The sequence below is a fragment of the Procambarus clarkii genome, chromosome 22 (genome assembly GCF_040958095.1).
Source record: "Procambarus clarkii isolate CNS0578487 chromosome 22, FALCON_Pclarkii_2.0, whole genome shotgun sequence".
Lineage (NCBI taxonomy): Eukaryota > Metazoa > Arthropoda > Malacostraca > Decapoda > Cambaridae > Procambarus > Procambarus clarkii.
The window spans coordinates 12,786,984-12,810,195 of record NC_091171.1 but is presented as its reverse complement, the minus strand read 5'-3'; the positions used below and the strand labels follow the sequence as shown (position 1 = coordinate 12,810,195).

The 23,212-nt window shown below is 50.0% G+C and overlaps 1 protein-coding gene across 1 annotated transcript in view; it reads right to left on the bottom strand.

Annotated features, from left to right (window-relative positions):
• LOC138367404 (serine-rich adhesin for platelets-like) overlaps positions 1-22,091 on the bottom strand; it is a 74,077-nt gene extending 51,986 nt beyond the window's left edge. Inside the window, exons 1-3 of the mRNA XM_069329047.1 lie at positions 22,015-22,091; positions 6,776-7,878; positions 5,907-6,403 (exon numbers count right to left, since the gene is read on the bottom strand). Coding sequence (XP_069185148.1) covers positions 5,907-6,403; positions 6,776-7,878; positions 22,015-22,091 — 1,677 coding nt within the window. The remainder of the gene's footprint in view (positions 1-5,906; positions 6,404-6,775; positions 7,879-22,014) is intronic.
• Between the last annotated feature and the right edge of the window lie 1,121 nt (positions 22,092-23,212).

Here is a 23,212-nt window from a genome sequence, read left to right as displayed (position 1 = left end):
AGGGAGGGGGAGAGAGAGAGAGAGAGAGAGAGAGAGAGAGAGAGAGAGAGAGAGAGAGAGAGAGAGAGAGAGAGAGAGAGAGAGAGAGAGAGAGAGAGAGAGACAGAGAGAGAGAGAGAGAGAGAGAGAGAGAGAGAGAGAGAGAGAGAGAGAGGGGGGGGGGAGAGCGAGAGAGAAAGAGAAAGAGAGAGAGAGAGAGAGAGAGAGAGAGAGAGAGAGAGAGAGAGAGAGAGAGAGAGAGAGAGAGAGAGAGAGAGAGAGAGAGAGAGAGAGAGAGAGAGAGAGGGGGGGGGAGAGCGAGAGAGAAAGAGAGGGATATAGAGAGAGAGGGAGAGAGAGAGAGAGAGAGAGAGAGAGAGAGAGAGAGAGAGAGAGAGAGAGAGAGAGAGAGAGAGAGAGAGAGAGAGAGAGAGAGAGAGAGTGAGTGAGTGAGAGAGAGGGGGGACGCCACTTGGTACATTTCTCCAGCTCAGAACTCCCAGTATGACTACGACTCTTTGCTGTGTCTTACAGTAACTCCCTCACACAGGTCAGTCTTCCCAGTTATACCAGCTTGGTTCTTCATCTTGTATACCAGCCTTTCAGAAGCAACAATATCAAAGGCTCTCTTACACTCTAGGAAAATAGAGTCTACCCCAGTAATATTTCTTGTCTTATTTCAATCATTTTTGTCATAGAATTCGATTTGTTTGTCAGTCACAACTTTCCCTTCCTAAATCCATGCTGATCTTCATTAAAAACTTGGCACTCTCCAGACGTTAAGTTAAGTCTCAACCCACTTTACTTATGCCAGCACTTTACTGACAATACTTCTTAGTGTCACCTGTCTGTCTTTTTTCAATATTGGACAACGTTTGTATTTTTTCTAAAATTATGTGAAATTTCAAATGCTTTATCACAAACTTTAATTATCAGGCGACAAAGTATATATATGCGGCCTCCGTGGTGATATTAGGTCAAGATGGAGGTAAAAAGCAACTAGTTCTTCTTGGTGGTTTTTAACCTTTTCTTGCTTGTCATCCAGTGTTTCTTCCGGCCTTTTATCTCATTTACAAATGAGCCAACATGGAGACCCTGGCCTCCCTCTTGGCTCATCTGTAAACACGGCTTGATATCTTCTGAGTTCAGTATATGCTGTCTTGTCATTTTCTATGAAAATTTCCCCTTGTTGGTAGTGAAGCACGTGGTGGTGGTAGTGAGGGTGGTGGTGGTGGTGGTGGTGGTGGTGGTGGTGGTGGTGGTGGTGGTGGTGGTGGTGGTGGTGGTGGTGGTGGTGGTGGTGGTGGTGGTGGTGATGGTGGTGGTGGTGGTGGTGATGGTGGTGGTGGTGGTGGTAGTGAGGGTGGTGGTGGTGGTGGTGGTGGTGGTGGTGGTGGTGGTGGTGGTGGTGGTGGTGGTGGTGGTGGTGGTGGTGGTGGTGGTGGTGGTGGTGGTGGTAGTGAGGGTGGTGGTGGTGGTGGTGGTGGTGGTGGTGGTGGTGGTGGTGGTAGTGAGGGTGGTGGTGGTGAGGGTGGTGGTGGTGGTGGTAGTGAGGGTGGTGGTGGTGGTGGTGGTGGTGGTGGTGGTGGTGGTGGTGGTGGTGGTGGTGGTGGTGATGGTGGTAGTGAGGGTGGTGGTGGTGGTGGTGGTGGTGGTGGTGGTGGTGGTGGTGGTGGTGGTGGTGGTGGTGGTGGTGGTAGTGAGGGTGGTGGTGGTGGTGGTGGTGGTAGTGTTGTAGGTGATGGTGGTGGAAGTCAAACAGGAAATCCTACAAGTCATACATGATTAATTCTACTCTAAATGTATACAGGAATTATTTTATCAGAGGAGTCCTACAAGGACTCAACACATGAGTCACACCAGGACTCAACACATGAGTCCCACCAGGACTCAACACATGAGTCACACAAGGACTCAACACAAGTCACACAAGGACTCAACACATGAGTCACACCAGGACTCAACACATGAGTCCCACCAGGACTCAACACATGAGTCCCACCAGGACTCGACACATGAGTCACACCAGGACTCAACACATGAGTCCCACCAGGACTCAACACATGAGTCCCACCAGGACTCGACACATGAGTCACACCAGGACTCAACACATGAGTCCCACAAGGACTCAACACATGAGTCCCACAAGGACTCAACACATGAGTCACACAAGGACTCAACACAAGTCACACAAGGACTCAACACATGAGTCACACAAGGACTCAACACAAGTCACACAAGGACTCAACACATGAGTCACACAAGGACTCAACACATGAGTCACACCAGGACTCAACACATGAGTCCCACCAGGACTCAACACATGAGTCACACCAGGACTCAACACAAGTCACACCAGGACTCAACACATGAGTCCCACCAGGACTCAACACATGAGTCACACCAGGACTCAACACATGAGTCACACAAGGACTCAACACATGAGTCACACCAGGACTCAACACATGAGTCACACCAGGACTCCTCCACCTCGCGCACTTCAGAGACTCTACGCAACACTAATTATCAGAGGACCTCCGCCTCTATGCCAGACGATAGATTTTCCAATACTCTCTCAATCTTTCTGTGTCTTCCACGTGAAGAACCCCGTGTCAAGGGGTGTCAAGGGGTGTCAAGAGGAGATGAGAAGTGCCAAGTACTAGCGTTCTGGACGGCCACTCTTGCAAGGCGCCATCACTATTGGGCAGCAGACAATATGAGGACATAGATGCCCTCAACCACTTTGTCTACTCCATCGATGTCTATCTAGGGAGGGAGAGGGAGGGACTTGCCTAAGTGGTTAATGTGGATATTCCTGTGAGAAAAGATAGAGACCAAAATGGGCAAAGTATCTGTTTTGATATGTACCTGGATTGTACCTGGAAAGGTTTCTAGGGGTTCTTCTACTAAGCCCGGCCCGGCCCAGGCTTGACTTGTGAGAGCTTGGTCTACCAGGCTGTTGCTTGGAGCGGCTCGCAGGCCTACATACCCACCACAGCCCGGTTGGTCCGGCACTCCTTGAAAAAAATCCAGTTTCCTCTTCAAGATGTCCACTGTTGTTCCGGCAATATTTCTTATACTCGCTGGGAGAATGTCATATAAAATATATATTTTATAACTGAAATAAAGAGATGCTTCCTGGAAGATTATATCCAATACAGCTTATCTTAAGTAAGTGTAAGATGACACTCATCTACCTCACTACGTTATAGGTCACCTGCATGTTGCTAGGAAGGACAACAACCGTTGCAAATCTCTCTCAGCTCCTTTTTTTTTGTTTTTGTTTTTCACGATATGCTGGTGCTGAAGACATCAAGGAGAACTACATCAGTGCCTTCATTGCACCTCTGGGAAGAATCCAAGAGAGAAACATGACATAATTCCACCGACATTTTGAAGTCGTCATGACGGAAGACAGAGCACCTCACCTGCCTCACTAGTCACACCCACAGATATGTCCCCACACACAGCCACCAGTCATGTGAGCCTTGATGGCCTCTTAGAGAGCTCCTGGAAGGTGTGTTGAACTCTCTCACACCTCAGGAAAGATGGCTTCCTATCCCTAAGTCTACGAGAGTCCCGAGTGGATAGGTTATCCACCTCTCCTGGACCTGTCCACAGGACTCTCCCGTCTCCTCAGCCAATTCCCTTCCGTCAATACAGTCAGAGACTCTATAGAGGCTCCAGTGTGTGAGTGGTCTACGGCGTGGTCCGTTAACACCACCTCCACAACCACCTCAGACGGTACACAACAGGTACAGGACACACACTGGGGTACACTGATGGTGGTGACGGTACACAACAGGTACAGGACACACACTGGGGTACACTGATGGTGGTGACGGTACACAACAGGTACAGGGCCACTCTGAGGTACACTGATGGTGGTGACGGTACACAACAGGTACAGGGCCACTCTGAAGTACACTGATGGTGGTGACGGTACACAACAGGTACAGGACACACACTGGGGTACACTGATGGTGGTGACGGTACACAACAGGTACAGGACACACACTGGGGTACACTGATGGTGGTGACGGTACACAACAGGTACAGGACACACACTGGGGTACACTGATGGTGGTGACGGTACACAACAGGTACAGGGCCACTCTGAGGTACACTGATGGTGGTGACGGTACACAACAGGTACAGGGCCACTCTGAAGTACACTGATGGTGGTGACGGTACACAACAGGTACAGGACACACACTGGGGTACACTGATGGTGGTGACGGTACACAACAGGTACAGGACACACACTGGGGTACACTGATGGTGACGGTACACAACAGGTACAGGACACACACTGGGGTACACTGATGGTGGTGACGGTACACAACTGGTACAGGACACACACTGGGGTACACTGATGGTGGTGACGGTACACAACAGGTACAGGGCCACTCTGAGGTACACTGATGGTGGTGACGGTACACAACAGGTACAGGACACACACTGGGGTACACTGATGGTGGTGACGGTACACAACAGGTACAGGACACACACTGGGGTACACTGATGGTGGTGACGGGACACAACAGGTACAGGACACACACTGGGGTACACTGATGGTGGTGACGGAACACAACAGGTACAGGACACACACTGGGGTACACTGATGGTGGTGACGGTACACAACAGGTACAGGGCCACTCTGAGGTACACTGATGGTGGTGACGGAACACAACAGGTACAGGACACACACTGGGGTACACTGATGGTGGTGACGGTACACAACAGGTACAGGACACACACTGGGGTACACTGATGGTGGTGACGGTACACAACAGGTACAGGACACACACTGGGGTACACTGATGGTGGTGACGGTACACAACAGGTACAGGACACACACTGGGGTACAGTGATGGTGGTGACGGTACACAACAGGTACAGGACACACACTGGGGTACACTGATGGTGGTGACGGTACACAACAGGTACAGGACACACACTGGGGTACACTGATGGTGGTGACGGTACACAACAGGTACAGGGCCACTCTGAGGTACACTGATGGTGGTGACGGTACACAACAGGTACAGGGCCACTCTGAGGTACACTGATGGTGGTGACGGTACACAACAGGTACAGGACACACACTGGGGTACACTGATGGTGGTGACGGTACACAACAGGTACAGGACACACACTGGGGTACACTGATGGTGGTGACGGTACACAACTGGTACAGGACACACACTGGGGTACACTGATGGTGGTGACGGTACACAACAGGTACAGGACACACACTGGGGTACACTGATGGTGGTGACGGTACACAACAGGTACAGGGCCACTCTGAGGTACACTGAGGGTCGGAACTGTTAAATGCGTAAATTTTAATTTATTTTGTAATCTACAAGTTCTCTAACGTCACAGCACTCGCTTCTCATGCTAGAGGTCGCGCGTTCGAGGCTCGTACTGTCAATTTAAATAAACAGTTACTATGCAGTGTTGTGGTTGACAAGTGATATGACAAGGGTGTCGATAGCATAATTCTTCAGTGCTCAAGTGGCAGCCCAAGGAAGGCTTAAAGTTTCAGTTTGGGTTGCGGTGCCCCCGAAATCCTTGCCTATTGTGGCTAGCTCGTGGCACAGTCGATAGAGCTACGGAGCTCTATCCCCTGGGCTCAGATTTCGGATGTCAGACTAATAAGATTTCGAAGCAGATTGCTGAGTGGGGATGTGTACCAAAAAGGAGGCCTGGTCGAGGACCGGGCCGCGGGGACGCTAAGCCCCGTAATCATCTCAAGATAACGTCTAGATAACCCGTGACTGTCCTACCACACGTCGTCACTATGACCTTCAGCGGGACACAGGGGTCCTGAGGGTTCGAGAGCGGGTAACTGCTACCGTGACTGTTGCTCATGTTATTGTTCTTGTTACTGTTGCTGTTGCTGCTGCTGTTCCTGTTATTACTGTTACTGATCCTGTTGTTGCTGCTGCTGCTGCTGCTGTTCCTGTTATTACTGTTACTGATCCTGTTGTTGCTGCTGCTGCTGCTGCTGCTGCTGTTCCTGTTATTACTGTTACTGATCCTGTTGTTGCTGCTGCTGCTGCTGCTGCTGCTGTTCCTGTTATTACTGTTACTGATCCTGTTGTTGCTGCTGCTGCTGCTGCTGTTCCTGTTATTACTGTTACTGATCCTGTTGTTGCTGCTGCTGCTGTTGCTGCTGCTGTTCCTGTTATTACTGTTACTGATCCTGTTGTTGCTGCTGCTGCTGCTGCTGTTCCTGTTATTACTGTTACTGATCCTGTTGTTACTGTTGCTGTTGCTGCTGCTGTTCCTGTTATTACTGTTACTGATCCTGTTGTTACTGTTGCTGTTGCTGCTGCTGTTCCTGTTATTACTGTTACTGATCCTGTTGTTACTGTTGCTGTTGCTGCTGCTGTTCCTGTTATTACTGTTACTGATCCTGTTGTTAATGTTGATGCTAATGTTGCTGTTGCTGAGTCACTGCTGCTGGAGTCACTGCTGCTGCTGCTGCTGGAGTCACTGCTGCTGCTGGAGTCACTGCTCCTGGAGTCACTGCTGCTGCTGGAGTCACTGCTGCTGCTGCTGCTGGAGTCACTGCTGCTGCTGCTGCTGGAGTCACTGCTGCTGCTGCTGCTGGAGTCACTGCTGCTGCTGCTGCTGGAGTCACTGCTGCTGCTGGAGTCACTGCTGCTGCTGCTGCTGCTGGAGTCACTGCTGCTGCTGCTGCTGGAGTCACTGCTGCTGCTGCTGCAGCTGCTGGAGTCACTGCTGCTGCAGGTGCTGGAGTCACTGCTGCAGGTGCTGGAGTCACTGCTGCTGCTGTTGGAGTCACTGCTGCAGGTGCTGGAGTCACTGCTGCTGCTGCTTGAGTTACTGCTGCAGGTGCCGGAGTCACTGCTGCAGGTGCCGGAGTCACTGCTGTAAGTGCTGGAGTCACTGCTGCAGGTGCCGGAGTCACTGCTGCAGGTGCTGGAGTCAATGCTGCAGGTGCCGGAGTCACTGCTGCAGGTGCTGGAGTCACTGCTGCAGGTGCTGGAGTCACTGCTGCAGGGGCTGGAGTCACTGCTGCAGGTGCCGGAGTCACTGCTGCAGGTGCTGTAGTCACTGCTGCAGGTGCTGGAGTCACTGCTGCAGGTGCTGGAGTCACTGCTGCAGGTGCCGGAGTCACTGCTGCAGGTGCCAGAGTCACTGCTGCAGGTGCTGGAGTCACTGCTGCAGGTGCCGGAGTCACTGCTGCAGGTGCTGGAGTCACTGCTGCAGGTGCTGGAGTCACTGCTGCAGGTGCTGGAGTCACTGCTGCAGGTGCTGGAGTCACTGCTGCAGGTGCCGGAGTCACTGCTGCAGGTGCTGGAGTCACTGCTGCTGCTGGAGTCACTGCTGCAGGTGCTGGAGTCACTGCTGCAGGTGCCGGAGTCACTGCTGCAGGTGCCGGAGTCACTGCTGCAGGTGCTGGTGTCACTGCTGCAGGTGCTGGAGTCACTGCTGCAGGTGCCGGAGTCACTGCTGCAGGTGCTGGAGTCACTGCTGCAGGTGCTGGAGTCACTGCTGCTGCTGCTGGAGTCACTGCTGCTGCTGCTGGAGTCACTGCTGCAGGTGCTGGAGTGACTGCTGCAGGTGCCGGAGTCACTGCTGCAGGTGCTGGAGTCACTGCTGCTGCTGGAGTCACTGCTGCAGGTGCTGGAGTCACTGCTGCAGGTGCTGGAGTCACTGTTGCTGCTGCTGGAGTCACTGCTGCTGCTGCTGGAGTCACTGCTGCAGGTGCTGGAGTCACTGCTGCAGGTGCCGGAGTCACTGCTGCAGGTGCTGGAGTCACTGCTGCTGCTGCTGGAGTCACTGCTGCAGGTGCTGGAGTCACTGCTGCAGGTGCTGGAGTCACTGCTGCTGCTGGAGTCACTGCTGCTGCTGGAGTCACTGCTGCAGGTGCCGGAGTCACTGCTGCAGGTGCTGGATTCACTGCTTCAGGTGCTGGAGTCACTGCTGCAGGTGCTGGAGTCACTGCTGCTGCTGGAGTCACTGCTGCAGGTGCTGGAGTCACTGCTTCAGGTGCTGGAGTCACTGCTGCAGGTGCTGGAGTCACTGCTGCTGCTGGAGTCACTGCTTCAGGTGCTGGAGTCACTGCTGCAGTCACTGCTGCTGCTGGAGTCACTGCTGCAGGTGCTGGAGTCACTGCTGCAGGTGCCGGAGTCACTGCTGCAGGTGCTGGAGTCACTGCTTCAGGTGCTGGAGTCACTGCTGCAGGTGCTGGAGTCACTGCTGCTGCTGGAGTCACTGCTGCAGGTGCTGGAGTCACTGCTGCAGGTGCTGGAGTCACTGCTGCTGCTGGAGTCACTGCTGCAGGTGCTGGAGTCACTGCTGCAAGTGCTGGAGTCACTGCTGCTGCTGGAGTCACTGCTGCTGCTGGAATCACTGCTGCAGGTGCTGGAGTATGGGTAACAGTGACCGGGGTGGGCGTCCCCGGGCCGTGCGGGGTGGCCGTCTCCGGCCCTCCACACACCTGACTGGTTTATGCTGACAAAGCTAACCCATTTTTTACCCGCCAATAAGCCTAGGTTTTTGTAATCACCTCTGAACGCTCATCGATTATTCAAACCTGAACTAATTTACGGCGTGAGATGTAACTAGGGGGGGGGGGGAATACACGCAGCATTGCTCTAGAAATCTCTATGCAGTCTCTATATATATTTTTTTAATATTGCAGAGTCGGAGTTCGATTCCCCGGGTGTGCAGCAGGCGGTTGGGGATTATCCCTTCCCCTTCGTCATCATAGTCCGGTTTGATGATACTCTCATATATATATATATATATATATATATATATATATATATATATATATATATATATATATATATGTATATATATATATATATATATATATATATATATATATATATATATATATATATATATATATATATATATATATATATGTCAATCCTGTAACTCTTATACAGGATTTTGCAAGTACAGCTTCACTCAACAGGAAGTGGACAAGGAATGAAGCTGGACCCCTCAGCACTGTGAAGCGGTGTTGCCAAGGGATACACAGGTTCCGCGCTGTTAAACATACAACAGAGCGGGATCTAAAACAGCATCAAACAAACAGCAGTACACAAGCCGCCGCTTGAACAGCGGTTGAGGTGCAGGACGAGAGGGGAGACATGCGCGAGTCGTGGGAAATATTGGCTCCTTGTGGCTTACGACCCCGCCGCCGCCGTTACGGGGCCTGACGGCTAAGTGGACAGCGGTCAGCATTCGTAGTCCTAAGGGTCCTGTGATCGATTCCCCTAGGAGGCGGAAACAAATGGGCAGAGTTTCTTTCACCCAGATGAACCTGTTCACCTAGCAATATATAGGTACCTGGGAGTTAGACAGCTGTTACGGGCTGCTTCCTGGGGATGTGTACTCACCTAGTTGTGCCTCATACTATCTTCCTTCGTCATAATCCTCCTCATAATTTTAGCATCATCAGTAAACAATGAGAGAAACGATTCTATATCCTCTGCGAGATCATTTACATATATCAGAAACAGTATAGGCCCAAGGACTGAGCCCTGTGGGACTCACCATGTGTGTGTGTGTGTGTGTGTGTGTGTGTGTGTGTGTGTGTGTGTGTGTGTGAGTGTGTGTGTGTGTGTGTGTGTGTGTGTGTGTGTGTGTGTGTGTGTGTGTGTGTGTGTGTTAGAAACATATATATATATATATATATATATAGACATAATAAGACGAAAAATAGACTGACTACAAAGGCGGGGCCCAAGAGCTAATAGCTCGATTCTGCAGACACAAATAGTAAATACATACAGAGAGAGAGCCAGAGAGGGGGCGGGAGTGGAGAGAGACGCACTGACCACAGCGACCGGCTCCTCACCATACCTGAAAGAGAAATAAAATAATTAAACTCTTGAATTATATTTTTTCCTAACGTAAATACAGCACATTATATATATATATATATATATATATATATATATATATATATATATATATATATATATATATATATATGTGTGTGTGTGTGTGTGTGTGTGTGATTGTACTCACCTAATTGTGCTTGCGGGGGTTGAGCTTTGGCTCTTTGGTCCCGCCTCTCAACCGTCAATCAACTGGTGTACAGATTCCTGAGCCTACTGGCCTCTATCATATCTACATTTGAAACTGTATGGAGTCAGCCTCCACCACATCACTTCCTAATGCATTCCATTTACTAACTACTCTGACACTGAAAAAGTTCTTTCTAATGTCTCTGTGGCTCATGTGGGTACTCAGTTTCCACCTGTGTCCCTTGTTCGCGTCCCACCAGTGTTGAATAGTTCATCCTTGTTTACCCGGTCGATTCCCCTGAGGATTTTGGAGGTTGTGATCATGTCCCCCCTTACTCTTCTGTCTTCCAGTGTCGTAAGGTGCATTTCCCGCAGCCTTTCCTCATAACTCATGCCTCTTAGTTCTGGGACTAGTCTAGTAGCATACCTTTGGACTTTTTCCAGCTTCGTCTTGTGCTTGACAAGGTACGGGCTCCATGCTGGGGCCGCATACTCCAGGATTGGTCTTACATATGTGGTGTACAAGATTCTGAATGATTCCTTACACAGATTCCTAAACGCCGTTCTAATGTTAGCCAGCCTCGCATATGCCGCAGACGTTATTCTCTTTATGTGGGCTTCAGGAGACAGGTTTGGTGTGATATCAACTCCTAGATCTTTCTCTCTGTCTGTTTCATTAAGTACTTCATCTCCTATTCTGTATCCTGTGTCTGGCCTGTTTCCACTGCCTAGTTTCATTACTTTGCATTTACTCGGGTTGAACTTCAACAGCCATTTGTTGGACCATTCACTCAGTCTATCTAGGTCATCTTGAAGCCTCCTACTATCATCCTCTGTTTCAATCCTCCTCATAATTTTTGCATCGTCGGCAAACATTGAGAGGAACGAATCTATACCCTCTTGGAGATCATTTACATATACCAGAAACAGTATAGGTCCAAGGACTGACCCCTGCGGGACTGCACTTGTAACGTCTCGCCAATCTGAGACCTCACCCCTCACACAGACTCGTTGTCTCCTGTTGCTTAGGTACTCCTCTATCCACCAGAGTACCTTCCCTTTCACTCCAGCCTGCATCTCCAACTTTCGCACTAGCCTCTTGTGTGGCACTGTATCAAAGGCTTTCTGACAATCCAAAAATATGCAGTCTGCCCACCCTTCTCTTTCTTGCCTTATTTTTGTTGCCTGGTCGTAGAATTCAAGTAACCCTGTGAGGCAGGACCTGCCATCCCTGAACCCACGTTGATGCTGTGTTACACAGTTCCTTCGCTCCAGATGCTCCACTAGTTTTTCTCGCACAATCTTCTTCATCAACTTGCATGGTATGCAGGTTAGGGACACTGGCCTGTAGTTCAGTGCCTCCTGTCTATCCCCTTTCTTGTATATCGGGACTACGTTAGCTGCTTTCCAAATATCTGGCAGTTCCCCTGTTGCCAGTGATTTGTTATACACTATGGAGAGTGGTAGGCACAGTTCTCTTGCTCCATCCTGTGTGTGTGTGTGTGTGTGTGTGTGTGTGTGTGTGTGTGTGTGTGTGTGTGTGTGTGTGTGTGTGTGTGTGTGTGTGTGTGTGTACTCACCTAGTTGTGTTTGCGGGGGTTGAGCTCTGGCTCTTTGGTCCCGCCTCTCAACCGTCAATCAACAGGTGTACAGATTCCTGAGCTTATTGGGCTCTATCATATCTACACTTGAAACTGTGTATGGAGTCAGCCTCCACCACATCACCTCCTAATGCATTCCATTTGTCAACCACTCTGACACTAAAAAAGTTCTTTCTAATATCTCTGTGGCTCATTTGGGCACTCAGTTTCCACCTGTGTCCCCTTGTGCGTGTTCCCCTTGTGTTAAATAGACTGTCTTTATCTACCCTATCAATTCCCTTCAGAATCTTGAATGTGGTGATCATGTCCCCCCTAACTCTTCTGTCTTCCAGCGAAGTGAGGTTTAATTTCCGTAGTCTCTCCTCGTAGCTCATACCCCTCAGCTCGGGTACTAGTCTGGTGGCAAACCTTTGAACCTTTTCCAGTTTAGTCTTATCCTTGACTAGATATGGACTCCATGCTGGGGCTGCATACTCCAGGAATGGCCTGACATATGTGGTATACAAAGTTCTGAATGATTCTTTACACAAGTTTCTGAATGCCGTTCGTATGTTGGCCAGCCTGGCATATGCCGCTGATGTTATCCGCTTGATATGTGCTGCAGGAGACAGGTCTGGCGTGATATCAACCCCCAAGTCTTTTTCCTTCTCTGACTCCTGAAGAATTTCCTCTCCCAGATGATACCTTGTATCTGGCCTCCTGCTCCCTACACCTATCTTCATTACATTACATTTGGTTGGGTTAAACTCTAACAACCATTTGTTCGACCATTCCTTCAGCTTGTCTAGGTCTTCTTGAAGCCTCAAACAGTCCTCTTCTGTTTTAATCCTTCTCATAATTTTAGCATCGTCCGCAAACATTGAGAGAAATGAATCGATACCCTCCGGGAGATCATTTACATATATCAGAAACAAGATAGGACCGAGTACAGAGCCCTGTGGGACTCCACTGGTGACTTCACGCCAATCGGAGGTCTCACCCCTCACCGTAACTCTCTGCTTCCTATTGCTTAGATACTCCCTTATCCACTGGAGCACCTTACCAGCTACACCTGCCTGTCTCTCCAGCTTATGTACCAGCCTCTTATGCGGTACTGTGTCAAAGGCTTTCCGACAATCCAAGAAAATGCAGTCCGCCCAGCCCTCTCTTTTTTGCTTAATCTGTGTCACCTGATCGTAGAATTCTATCAAGCCTGTAAGGCAAGATTTACCCTCCCTGAATCCATGTTGGCGATTTGTCACGAAGTCCCTTCTCTCCAGATGTGTTACCAGGTTTTTTCTCACGATCTTCTCCATCACCTTGCATGGTATACAAGTCAAGGACACTGGCCTGTAGTTCAGTGCCTCTTGTCTGTCGCCCTTTTTGTATATTGGGACCACATTCGCCGTCTTCCATATTTCTGGTAGGTCTCCCGTCTCTAGTGATTTACTATACACTATGGAGAGTGGCAAGCAAAGTGCCTCTGCACACTCTTTCAGTATCCATGGTGAGATCCCATCTGGACCAACAGCCTTTCTAACATCCAGATCCAGCAGGTGTCTCTTGACCTCCTCTCTAGTAATTTCGAACTCTCCCAAGACCGCCTGGTTTACCTCCCTTTCTCCTAGCACAGTGATCTCACCCTGTTCAATTGTGAAGACCTCCTGGACACACACACTCCTGTGTGTGTGTGTGTGTGTGACAGTTAATATTGACAATAAAAATTCATATAATACAAACCTTTGGTCAACCCGCTGAGTGCCACCCAGGCCCTGATAACACCACAGGGGCCCCCCAGAGTGCCACCCAGGCCCTGATAACACCACAGGGGCCCCCAAGAGTGCCACCCAGGCCCTGATAACACCACAGGGGTCCCCCAGAGTGCCACCCAGGCCCTGATAACACCACAGGGGCCCCCCAGAGTGCCACCCAGGCCCTGATAACACCACAGGGGCCCCCAGAGTGCCACCCAGGCCCTGATAACAACACAGGGGCCCCCAGAGTGCCCCCCAGAACCTGATATCAACACAGGGGCCCCCAGAGTGCCACCCAGGCCCTGATAACAACAAAGGGCCCCCAGAGTGCCACCCAGGCCCTGATAACAACACAGGGGCCCCCCAGAGGGCCACCCAGGCTCTGATAACAACACACGGCCCCCCAGAGTGCCACCCAGGCCCTGATAGCACCACAGGGGCCCCCAGAGTGCCACCCAGGCCCTGATAACACCACAGGGGCCTCCCAGAGTGCCACCCAGGCCCTGATAACACCACAGGGCCCCCAGAGTGCCACCCAGGCTCTGATAACAACACAGGGCCCCCCAGAGTACCACCCAGGCCCTGATAACACCACAGGGGCCCCCCAGAGTGCCACCCAGGCCCTGATAATACCACAGGGGCCCCCCAGAGTGCCACCCAGGCCCTGATAACACCACAGGGGCCCCCCAGAGTGCCACCCAGGCCCTGATAACACCACAGGGGCCCCCCAGAATGCCACCCAGGCCCTGATAACACCACAGGGGCCCACTAGAGTGCCACCCATGCCCTGATAACACCACAGGGGCCCCCCAGAGTGCCACCCAGGCCCTGATAACACCACAGGGCCCCCAGAGTGCCACCGACCACAGCCCTATAAGTCAGAGGGCCAACATTGCCGGGTCAATAAAGGAGATTCTGTGTCTTCAACAAATTGAACTCGATAAAATCCACTCCACGTAAACGTCTTTCACTCTCGAGTACATTCCATGGTGAGAATGAGGAGGAGGAGGAGGAGGAGGACGAGGACGAGGAGGAGGAGGAGGACGACGACGAGGAGGAGAAGGTAGTTCCCTAGTAGTATTTACCTAACAATGTCTAGGGAGGAGTTAAGTCTTGCGCTTCGTGTCCCACAGACTAGAGCATTCTTGCACCTGTTGCAACCTGGCAACACAGACCCCCAGCATGTGTACCCCAGCATGTGTACCCCAGCATGTGTGTAGCCCAGCATGTGTACCCCAGCATGTGTACCCTAGCATGTGTGTACCCCAGCATGTGTACCCTAGCATGTGTACCCCAGCATGAGTGTACCCTAGCATGTGTGTACCCCAGCATGTGTACCCCAGCATGTGTGTAGCCCAGCATGTGTACCCCAGCATGTGTGTACCCCAGCATGTGTGTAGCCCAGCATGTGTACCCCAGCATGTGTACCCCAGCATGTGTACCCCAGCATGTGCACCCCAGCATGTGTACCCCAGCATGAGTGTACCCTAGCATGTGTGTACCCCAGCATGTGTACCCCAGCATGTGTGTAGCCCAGCATGTGTACCCCAGCATGTGTACCCTAGCATGTGTGTACCCCAGCATGTGTGTACCCCAGCATGTGTACCCTAGCATGTGTGTACCCCAGCATGTGTACCTTAGCATGTGTGTACCCCAGCATGTGTACCCCAGCATGTGTGTACCCCAGCATGTGTGTACCCCAGCATGTGTACCCTAGCATGTGTGTACCCCAGCATGTGTACCCTAGCATGTGTGTACCCCAGCATGTGTACCCCAGCATGTGTGTAGCCCAGCATGTGTACCCCAGCATGTGTACCCCAGCATGTGTGTACCCGAGCATGTGTGTACCCCAGCATGTGTACCCTAGCATGTGTGTACCCCAGCATGTGTACCCTAGCATGTGTGTACCCCAGCATGTGTACCCCAGCATGTGTGTAGCCCAGCATGTGTACCCCAGCATGTGTACCCCAGCATGTGTGTACCCGAGCATGTGTGTAGCCCAGCATGTGTACCCCAGCATGTGTACCCCAGCATGTGTGTACCCGAGCATGTGTGTACCCCAGCATGTGTACCCTAGCATGTGTGTACCCCAGCATGTGTACCCTAGCATGTGTGTACCCCAGCATGTGTACCCCAGCATGTGTACCCCAGCATGTGTGTACCCCTGCATGTGTACCCCAGCATGTGTACCCTAGCATGTGTGTACCCCAGCATGTGTACCCCAGCATGTGTACCCTAGCATGTGTGTACCCCAGCATGTGTACCCTAGCATGTGTGTACCCCAGCATGTGTACCCTAGCATGTGTGTACCCCAGCATGTGTAGCCCAGCATGTGTGTACCCCAGCATGTGTACCCTAGCATGTGTGTACCCCAGCATGTGTAGCCCAGCATGTGTACCCTAGCATGTGTGTACCCCAGCATGTGTACCCTAGCATGTGTACCCCAGCATGTGTACCCCAGCATGTGTACCCCAGCATGTGTACCCTAGCATGTGTACCCCAGCATGTGTACCCCAGCATGTGTACCCCAGCATGTGTACCCTAGCATGTGTGTACCCCAGCATGTGTACCCCAGCATGTGTACCCTAGCATGTGTATACCCCAGCATGTGTGTACCCCAGCATGTGTGTACCCCAGCATGTGTACCCCAGCATGTGTACCCTAGCATGTGTGTACCCCAGCATGTGTGTACCCCAGCATGAGTGTACCCCAGCATGTGTGTACCCCAGCATGTGTGTACCCCAGCATGTGTGTACCCCAGCATGAGTGTACCCCAGCATGAGTGTACCCCAGCATGAGTGTACCCCAGCATGTGTGTACCCCAGCATGAGTGTACACCAGCATGAGTGTACCCCAGCATGTGTGTACCCCAGCATGAGTGTACCCCAGCATGAGTGTACCCCAGCATGAGTGTACCCCAGCATGTGTGTACCCCAGCATGAGTGTACCCCAGCATGAGTGTACCCCAGCATGTGTGTACCCCAGCATGAGTGTACCCCAGCATGTGTGTACCCCAGCATGTGTGTACCCCAGCATGAGTGTACCCCAGCATGAGTGTACCCCAGCATGAGTGTACCCCAGCATGAGTGTACCCCAGCATGTGTGTACCCAGCATGTGTGTACCCCAGCATGAGTGTACCCCAGCATGAGTGTACCCCAGCATGTGTGTACCCAGCATGTGTGTACCCCAGCATGAGTGTACCCCAGCATGTGTGTACCCCAGCATGTGTGTACCCCAGCATGTGTGTACCCCAGCATGTGTGTACCCCAGCATGAGTGTACCCCAGCATGAGTGTACCCCAGCATGAGTGTACCCCAGCATGTGTGTACCCCAGCATGTGTGTACCCCAGCATGAGTGTACCCCAGCATGAGTGTACCCCAGCATGAGTGTACCCCAGCATGAGTGTACCCCAGCATGTGTGTACCCCAGCATGTGTGTACCCCAGCATGAGTGTACCCCAGCATGTGTGTACCCCAGCATGTGTGTACCCCAGCATGAGTGTACCCCAGCATGAGTGTACCCCAGCATGTGTGTACCCCAGCATGAGTGTACCCCAGCATGAGTGTACCCCAGCATGTGTGTACCCCAGCATGAGTGTACCCCAGCATGTGTGTACCCCAGCATGTGTGTAGCCCAGCATGTGTGTACCCCAGCATGAGTGTACCCCAGCATGAGTGTACCCCAGCATGTGTGTACCCCAGCATGAGTGTACCCCAGCATGAGTGTACCCCAGCATGAGTGTACCCCAGCATGTGTGTACCCCAGCATGTGTGTACCCCAGCATGTGTGTACCCCAGCATGTGTGTACCCCAGCATGAGTGTACCCCAGCATGAGTGTACCCCAGCATGTGTGTACCCCAGCATGAGTGTACCCCAGCATGAGTGTACCCCAGCATGAGTGTACCCCAGCATGTGTGTACCCCAGCATGTGTGTACCCCAGCATGACTGTACCCCAGCATGAGTGTACCCCAGCATGTGTGTACCCCAGCATGTGTGTACCGTGCTAGTCCCTGGAGAGGCGGCAGGTTCCGGTGCCACTGCACTGCGGGTTTCTCTCTACCTGTGTACTCACCTAATTGTACTCACCTAATTGTGCTTGCGGGGGTTGAGCTCTGGCTCTTTGGTCCCGCCTCTCAACCGTCAATCAACTGGTGTACAGATTCCTGAGCCTATTGGGCTCTATCATATCTACATTTGAAGCTGTGTATGGAGTCAGCCTCCACCACATCACTTCCTAATGCATTCCATTTACCAACTACTCTGACACTGAAAAAGTTCTTTCTAACGTCTCTGTGGCTCATTTGGGTACTCAGCTTCCACCTGTGTCCCCTTGTTCGCGTCCCACCAGTGTTGAATAGTTCATCCTTGTTTACCCGGTCGATTCCCCTGAGGATTTTGTAGGTTGTGATCATGTCCCCCCTTACTCTTCTGTCTTCCAGTGTCGTAAGGTGCATTTCCCGCAGCCTTTCCTCATAACTCATGCCTCTTAGTTCTGGGACTAGTCTAGTAGCATACCTTTGGACTTTTTCCAGCTTCGTCTTGTGCTTGACAAGGTACGGGCTCCATTCTGGGGCCGCATACTCCAGGATTGGTCTTACATATGTGGTGTACAAGATTCTGAATGATTCCTTACACAGGTTCCTGAACGCCGTTCTGATGTTAGCCAGCCTCGCATATGCCGCAGACGTTATTCTCTTTATGTGGGCTTCAGGAGACAGGTTTGGTGTGATATCAACTCCTAGATCTTTCTCTCTGTCTGTTTCATTAAGTACTTCATCTCCTATTCTGTATCCTGTGCCTGGCCTCCTGTTTCCACTGCCTAGTTTCATTACTTTGCATTTACTCGGGTTGAACTTCAACAGCCATTTGTTGGACCATTCACTCAGTCTATCCAGGTCATCTTGTAGCCTCCTACTATCATCCTCTGTTTCAATCCTCCTCATAATTTTTGCATCGTCGGCAAACATTGAGAGGAACGAATCTATACCCTCTGGGAGATCATTTACATATACCAGAAACAGTATAGGTCCAAGGACTGACCCCTGCGGGACTCCACTTGTGACATCTCGCCAATCTGAGACCTCACCCCTCACACAAGACTCGTTGTCTCCTGTTGCTTAGGTACTCCTCTATCCACCGGAGTACCTTCCCTCTCACTCCAGCCTGCATCTCCAACTTTCGCACTAGCCTCTTGTGTGGCACTGTATCAAAGGCTTTCTGACAATCCAAAAATATGCAGTCTGCCCACCCTTCTCTTTCTTGCCTTATTTTTGTTGCCTGGTCGTAGAATTCAAGTAACCCTGTGAGGCAGGACCTGCCATCCCTGAACCCATGTTGATGCTGTGTTACAAAGTTCCTTCGCTCCAGATGCTCCACTAGTTTTTTTCGCACAATCTTCTCCATCAGCTTGCATGGTATGCAGGTTAGGGACACTGGCCTGTAGTTCAGTGCCTCCTGTCTATCCCCTTTCTTGTATATCGGGACTACGTTAGCTGCTTTCCAAATATCTGGCAGTTCCCCTGTTGCCAGTGATTTGTTATACACTATGGAGAGTGGTAGGCTCAGTTCTCTTGCTCCTTCCTTTAGAACCCAAGGGGAGATTCCATCTGGGCCTATAGCCTTCGTCACGTCTAACTCTAGTAAACACTTCCTTACTTCCCCACTGGTAATCTCAAACTCTTCCAGTGGTTCCTGGTTAGCTATTCCCTCACTTACCTCTGGAAATTCTCCTTGCTCTAAGGTGAAGACCTCCTGGAATTTCTTATTCAATTCCTCACACACTTCCTTGTCATTTGTAGTGAATCCTTCCTCCCCTATCCTTAATCTCATAACCTGTTCCTTTACTGTTGTTTTTCTCCTAATGTGGCTATGCAACAATTTAGGCTGAGTCTTTGCCTTGCTTGCGATGTCATTTTCGTATTGTCTTTCTGCCTCTCTTTTCATCCTAACATATTCATTCCTGGCATTCTGGTATCTTTCTCTGCTCTCCAGTGTCCTGTTATTCCTATAGTTTCTCCATGCCCTTTTACTTTGCTGCTTAGCTAGCCTACATCTTTGATTAAACCATGGGTTTCTCATCTTCATTTCTCTGTTTTCCTTTTGGACTGGGACAAACTTGTTTGCTGCGTCCTTGCACTTCTGCGTGATGTAATCCATGTGTGTGTGTGTGTGTGTGTGTGTGTGTGTGTGTGTGTGTGTGTGTGTGTGTGTGTGTACTCACCTAGTTGTGTTTGCGGGGATTGAGCTTTGGCTCTTTGGTCCCGCCTCTCAACTGTCAATCAACTGGTGTACAGATTCCTGGGCCTATTGGGCTCTATCATATCTTCATTTAAAACTGTGTATGGAGTCAGCCTCCACCACATCACTGCCTAATGCATTCCATCCGTTAACTACTCTGACACTGAAAAAGTTCTTTCTAACGTCCCTGTGGCTCATTTGGGTACTCAGTTTCCACCTGTGTCCCCTTGTTCGCGTCCCACCAGTGTCAAACAGTTCATCTGAGACCTCACCCCTCACAGTGACTCGCTGTCTTCTGTTGCTTAAGTACTCCAGTGGAGTACCTTCCCTTTCACTAAGAGCAAAGAGCCAGAGCTCAACCCCCGCAAACACAACTTGGTAAGTACAACTAGGTAAGTACACACGCACACACACACACACACACACACACACACACCATCGCCAAACAAAAATGTAAGAAAAGTACTGAATCATGAAAAACTAATAATAGGTATAAACGCAGGAAACAGTCGTGAGCAGACTGAGCTCCTGGCCACCTGTGTACAATCCGTCCTCTTAAAAATAACGTCACTTTTCGATGGTATGCGCACTATGGCCACATTTGGACGTAATTTGAAATAAATCGACTCAGAAAAGTGACGAACTGTTCCGTTTTCTGTTTGACCCCAGCAGCGGCGGCCAGCCCGGAGCGCTCAGTAACTAGCAGTCTTCACACTGGTCCATTTCAGGGCCTGGGAAGCTACACGCACGGCTGTTGTCAACACTGATTGGTTTATAGTGTAGCGAGAGGAATAGCTTAACTATACTGTGATTTTGTCCATGTAACAGCTTGATTGAGTGTACTCATCTAATTGAGCTTGCGGGGGGTTGAAGTTCGGCTCTTAAATCCCGCCTCTCAACTGTCAATCAATTCGGGCAGAGGTTCCCTGAGCCTATTGGGCTCTCTCATATATTCATTTGAAATTGTGTACGGAGTCAGCCTCCACCACAACACTACTACTGCATTCCATTTGTTCTCTACTCTGACACTGAACACCATCTTTCTAGTGTGTCTGCGACACCTCTGTGTACATAGTGTCCACATGTGTCCCCTGGTAGCCGTTACCACCCGTGCCAGATATTCTCTCCTTATCTACCCTATCAATTTCCCTGAGAATCTGGTATGTGGTGACTACGTCTCTCCTAACTCTTACGTCTTCTAGTGACGTAAAGTTTATTTCCTGTTGCCCAAAATTCTGAAAATGAAAAATTGACGTTTCGATGATTTCGAAAATGAAGAATTGACGAACCGACGTTTCGGTTCGTTATTGTGACATCGTCTGCAATTCGTGTTGCGTGTGTTCGTAAGTGATGTCACTCGGAGCGGGGAGGCATACCTCCCAACTTTATCTACTTCATCTTGTGTTTGACTATATGTGGACACCACGCTGGAGCTGCATTCTCCAGGATTGGTCTGACATGTGTGATATAAATGGTCTTGAATGATTCCTTACTCGGATTTCTTAAGACAGTTCTTCTGTTGGCCAACCTTGAACATATGCTGCTTAGGGTATTCTTTTGATGTGGGCTTCAGGGGACGGGTTCGGTGGGGTATCAACCCCAAATCTTTTTCTCTTCCAGGTTCTTCAAGGGGCCCAGTTCCCATTTAATACTTCGCCACCCATTATGTAAATATTTAAATAAAACACTTGAGACAGTAAATCTCCCAGAAGTCTGGAAAGTGGAATGTAAGAATGTGGAGGAATGTGGGGTCCCACAAGGCTCTGTCCTGGCACTACTGCTGTTACTAATCTTTGTGACCACAGACCTATCAAATGGAATGTGCTCGCAACTGTCAATATTTGCAGGTGACGCAAAACTGATGAGGAATGTAAAAACAGATGAGGACTGTAGGAAGTTACAGGAGGACATTGACCAACTCCAGGCGTGGTTAAACAAGTGGTTGCTGGAATTAGATCCCAAGTATAAGGTAGTGAAGATGGGAACGGGAGAGACCAGAAGGAATCTACACCACATGAGGAAAGCAACTACAAGAAAAAAAACAATTTTAAGTGGATATCGTTCCAACACCAACACTAGACGCTGACAAAAACAGGATAACAATGACATAATATGGGACGTTGTTAAATGTAAGAACGTCATTTAGAAACCTAAATCACTGCTCCTTCAAGGCAATCAACACACACGTCTGTCAGACCAATACTGGAATATGCAGCACTGGCATGGAATCCACCGCTTATGAAGCATAAAACAAAGATTGAGAAAGTACAAAGGTTTGTAACAAGATTGGTGTTAAGAGCTAAGAGGGTTAGGCTGGATAAAAACCCACACTTGTGTATTTTGTGAAATTTATGTAAAGAACTTACACCAAATCTTTCGCACTCGCACCATCTTGTTTTTTGCAAGGTCTGAGTGTGGCGTCAGGACGAGACTTACGTTAGGACGATATCCTGGGAACTGGAGGTGATATCAATGGTGTTGATCTGGACGGTGTCCCTCGTGGCCCTCTCCATACCCCCAAGGAACGCGGCTAATGGCACTGCTTTCATTCAACCATTTATCATCGAATTTTAATTCATTTAATGCTAATTTCAATTCACTTTCCTAGTAAAGTTATCCTCCGAAGTAAAGCTTTTGTTACCAACCAAAGTATTCAGAGTATTTATTAGAACCTTCCACTACCTTTCCACGCGTCTTTCAGTTTATTGTTAAGTAAACCTTTAAGTTTACTGTGTGTGTTTCAATAACCCTCGAGGGATAACTTTAGTCCATAAAACTCTTTATATAAGTATTTAAGTTCGGCTTCTAAGTAAGACGGGTCACAAACCTTATAAGCTCTTAGATGACGACCGGTGATGACACTCTGCTTAACTCACTTACAATAATATGAGAAAAAAGGAATATATGAGTTTGTATGTAACGTAAATTGATGGTGGCTTCCACCTACCATACAAACCCCTGTGTTAATGATGGTGTGAACTTTAATGAGCGTGTTGTCTGAGTGTCTAGTACCTGAGACTGTATTGTACCTGATTATTTCTGCATTGATCGTGAAGATCAAGTCTAGAATATTTCCGTTCCTTATTGACTGTTATCTGCTGCTTGAGCGACAGTTCAACCACCTCATTTATAGAGTTTAACAGCTGTGTGCGTGCCAGTTCCACATTAATATGCACTTCACCACCTCCACTTGACCCATTTGCCCTATCACATCTCTAACTTCAGTACACACGGCAGCTCTCGTATGGGGGTCTGTGAATGCTCCAAATATTGAATTACACTCAGGTACGAGGCCATTTATGAACTTGACTTTATTTCTCGATTTTGACTTCAGGCTTTGTATGTTGGGAAATATAATAGACTTTCCACGTTGTGGCTGGCATCTGGCAGGTCTTGAGACTTCTCTTTCATCTCTTTGATGATCGTGGTGGTGCGTGTGGTGGTGCACGTGGTGGTGCACGTGGTGGTGAGTGTGGTGGTGCGCGTGGTGGTGCACGTGGTGGTGCGTGTGGTGGTGCACGTGGTGGTGAGTGTGGTGATGCACGTGGTGGTGTGCGTGGTGGTGCGCGTAGTGGTGCACGTGGTGGTGCACGTGGTGGTGCGCGTGGTGGTGCGCGTGGTGATGTGCGTGGTG